This window comes from Pteropus vampyrus, unplaced genomic scaffold (assembly GCF_000151845.1).
Source record: "Pteropus vampyrus isolate Shadow unplaced genomic scaffold, Pvam_2.0 Scaffold405, whole genome shotgun sequence".
Taxonomy (NCBI): Eukaryota; Metazoa; Chordata; class Mammalia; order Chiroptera; family Pteropodidae; genus Pteropus; species Pteropus vampyrus.
Genome location: NW_011889186.1, coordinates 10,124 through 14,032, shown reverse-complemented (window position 1 = coordinate 14,032; position 3,909 = coordinate 10,124). Strand labels below are relative to the sequence as shown.

The 3,909-nt window shown below is 59.6% G+C and overlaps 1 protein-coding gene across 1 annotated transcript in view; it reads right to left on the bottom strand.

The window, feature by feature from the left end:
• Positions 1 to 1,462, bottom strand: part of B4GALNT4 (beta-1,4-N-acetyl-galactosaminyltransferase 4) — a 12,907-nt gene extending 11,445 nt beyond the window's left edge. Inside the window, exon 1 of the mRNA XM_023523731.1 lies at positions 1,365 to 1,462. Coding sequence (XP_023379499.1) covers positions 1,365 to 1,462 — 98 coding nt within the window. The remainder of the gene's footprint in view (positions 1 to 1,364) is intronic.
• Between the last annotated feature and the right edge of the window lie 2,447 nt (positions 1,463 to 3,909).

Sequence of the window (3,909 nt, the reverse complement as noted above, 5' to 3'; positions counted from 1 at the left end):
GCAGCGCGGGCGCGCGGGGCCGGGGGATGCGGGGGGGAGGGGAATGCGGGACGCGGGGCTGGAGGGTGTGTGGCGGTGTGCAGGTCCTGGGGCGCAGGGCCAGGGGGACGCGGGGTGGGGGGCATATGGGGAGGCGCAAAGGACTGGGGAAGCGAGGACACGGGAACGCGGGTCCGGGGGTGCACTGAGGACGGAGCGATGTGGAGCACCGGGGCACGTAGGGACAGAGGAGACACTTTGTGGGACCGAGGACTCGGTTTGCTCTGAGGATGGGGTGGGGAGAGGACAGGCCAGTTCACAAGGGTTGGAAGGTGTGGAGGACTGGGGGACTCGGGGACCAGGGGGCGTAGGGATAGAACCCCAGCAAGGCGCAGGCTTTGGGTGGGCGTCGGTGGGGACACCGGGGGTTTGGGGAATGTGGGGGGAAGGCCGGAGAAGGCGGGCAGCTCGGTCTGGGAGGTGGAGCAAGCCTCCTGAAAACAGTGAAAGCGAGGAACAGGGCTGGAAGTGGAGGACGGCGAAGGGAAGGTTAGGGAGAGACGCATGTGGGCAGGTGACGGCGATGGCTGCGGGGTGGGGGTGGGGCTGGGTGTGTGGGGTCAGCGGGCTGGATAAAGGCGAGGCTGAGGGTCTCAGCAGCACATGGCTTCACGCCGAGGATGAGGAGCCACCAGAGGATCTTAGCTTGGGGGCCGGAGTCTCACCTGGGGAAGCTGGTGGCCTCCACTGAAGCAGACACTCAGATGGGGCGGGACCAGCTGGAAGGCGTGGAGTGGGGAGTGTACAGGTGGCTCTTCCCCTTCTGATTTGCGTGGTGGGTCCATGGTGGTGGGAGGGGACTGTGGGTTGATGACACACTTTGCATCTCAGTCCCTTCCCTGCCCAGCTGGCCTCTCCTCCCTGTCCCTTCCTCCGTGCATGTTCTCTTGCTGTGTAACCGCCCCAAACCGGATGCTGCAGAGCAGTGGTTTGTGGCGTCTGCGGGCCGGGGACTCAGGGCCCAACAGGACAGCTTTTCTCTCTGCCTCAAGATGTCACAGGCCTCAGGTGGGAAGACATGAATGGCTGGGGGTGACGCCAATGGTGGGGCCGCATCATCTGGACAGTGCTGCGCCCCTGTGTCAGTACTGGTGGAGATGGTGGGTCTCGGCCGGGCTGATTAACCACAGCACCTGGATGCGGCCACTCCAGGGGGGTGGCCTTTGGGCTCCAGCAAACAGGGCAGAGCGCCTCATGAGTCGCGTTCGCCATTCTGCCATATGCTGTCACAGGCCTCCCGGCTGCAGGAGGGGACGCGGACCCCACCTCATCCCGGGATGTTTGCCGGAGAAGTCGCAGCCTCGTTTTCACCCTGCCACGCCAACCCTCTGCCTTCCGCGTTCATGTTGGGGCAGAGAATCAAGTCGGCCTCGGGCCTTTGTTCACGTCGTTCTGTCTCCTTTGCTTCGAACAGCAGCGGCATCTTTCCCAATGCTCCTCCCATCGCCTCCGTTCTCATCCCTTCCCTCCGCCAACCCACTTTCTGTAGCTGTGTTACCTGTGCATTTGTTAGAATACAGACCAAGTTGCGTGTATTTTTAACACTGTATTCGCGGTACTGTGCTATCAACCTGTTTCCTACGTTTCCTCCCAGGCTCACATGCACACACACATCTGTGTGGCTGCGTGTGCACTCCGAACACCTCTAGTCCGGGTGCCCACTCCTTCAGCCAGTAGACCTTACCTGGGACCGCAGGAGCTGAGACCGAAGGGGCACGGGACTGAACAAGGCAGGTAAGGTCCCTCCTTTCATGGGCTTATATTGTTGTAAGCAGAGACAAAAACGTGCACAAATAATGGTTTCAGATGGTAGTAGGTGCTGGTAAAGAAATGAGCCGGGGGTGAACTGGACCAGCTGCAAGGCAGGTTCTCCTGCCACGTGGCCGTTCTTCGGGGGAGTGACACTGACCTAAGAAACAAGCACGTCTTGGAAACCAAGCACTGGAAAACGTGTCTGCGACGGGCGACCTCCTGTCGGCCTGCAGACCAGCAGGTGGGGTGAAGGGCAGGAGGCGCGAGGGGAGGGCTGGAATCTGCTGAGCACATCTGTTCTAGCCGCGGGCGCCCCTCACTGCCGTCTTTCCGACTTCACCCAACTCCTAGCTTAAACGAGCTGACAGGAGACCCACCCGGCAGAATCTCCCGCCTGACAACCCAGTGTGGACAGACGCGTAATTTTAAACCACGTTTAACTTCCAAATAAAAACAGAGGCAAAAGCACGCTTCTGCTTAATATGGTGCACCTGCCCATAACAACGCAGGTGAACTCTTCAGAAGGGACTGAAGGCAAGTTTCTTAGTGTTTTACCCACCTTTGTGTGACCCTGATTCTGATGGAGTCGCACGCTTGCTCAGGAGCCGGGCATGGGACACAGAGACGCAGGGTAGCTTAGTAACGGCTTCTGCTAGGAAAAAGGAGAGGAGAGAGGGACGAGGGAGCAACGAACTGGTCAGTGCGGTGCAAGTGCCCACGCCCAGACGGCGAGGACAAGTGTCTGCAGGTGAGCGCGGAGCCGGCCACTCCCATTCCACGTCCCTGTGTCCTGAGCTCGTTGCCATTCTGTCTGGCAGAGTGGCTCAAGCCCCCCTTCCCAAAGGGGCTGTCTGTGTTGGGGATTCCGGCGTCTACTGGCATTTACTCCAGGACGGAGGGTTAGGCAGACAAGCCCTGGGGACCCACTCGTCCCAGGATCCTCGCCCCGTTGTCAGGGACACTGCTTTCTCAGGGGACCGTTGTGTTGGTTAGCTAGCAACCGTCTGTCGAATCCCTGGTTAAAACATTTCATTGCTTCTGCGGTGCCAGTGGATCCACCGCCTTGTGTTGAAAACACGATCCTCGCCGTGGAACGGCCTTTGCCCCGGTCAGCGGTCAGCTGGCTGTGTCCGTGGGGGTCTGGTTCCGGGCTCTCTGTCCGCTTCCACTGGTCGGTGTGTCTGGCCTGTAGCCAAACCTCCAGGGTAAGTCACCCAGTGCCAGTCCTCCAAACTCGTCACCCTTCTCAGGGTGCCGTCGGCTACCGTGGGTTTGGGCCTTTTCATGTAAACTTTAGATCTGGTTTGTCAACATCTACAAAATAGCTGGCTGGGGTTGAATTGGGCTCGCTCGGAAGCGGTGGGTCACGCCGGGGAGAACTGACATCCGACGGCACCGAGCTGCCACCGGCGAACGCGCGGCGTCTCGTTCATTCGGGTCCTTGCTTCTTCCGTCGCGGGATGATGGCGTCTCCCTGCGGAACCTCTAGGTGTTCCGCGATTCCCACCCGCGTTTTCCACGTCCACGGTGCGAACAAAACGGCATCGTGTTTTAGATGTCAGGGCTTCACGGTGCCCGGCTCGCGTGGACGGCGGCGCGGGCCTCGTACACGACCTCGTACCCCGCGACCCTGCCGTGATGGCTCACTCGTCCCAGGAGGTTCCTGGCGAATTCTCTGGGTCTCCTACACGGACCGGCGTGGCATCTGTGGAACGAAGACCGTTTTATTTCTTCATTCCCAGCATGCACATGTTTTATCCGCTTCTCTCGTCTTCATCAGCCTGGATCTCCAGCACGGTGGTGAATGGGGGCGACGAGGGGGCACCTCTGCCTTGCTCCCGACCTTGGGGGAGCATCTGATTTCTCACCATTAAGTGCGATGACGGTTTTTCGGCAGATGACGTTTTTCGGGAGAGGAGGTTCCCCTCTCTTCCCGGTTTCTTGACCGTTTTGATCAAGCGTGGCCGTCGGGTTTTGTCAGAAGCTTTTTCGGAATCGAACGAGACGGTCATGTTGTTTCTCTATCTTAGCCGGGAGATGTGAATGACGTTAATTTTTTAAATACCGAACCAGCTGGCAGCCCCGGAATCGACCCCACTCGGAAGAGGCGTACGATTC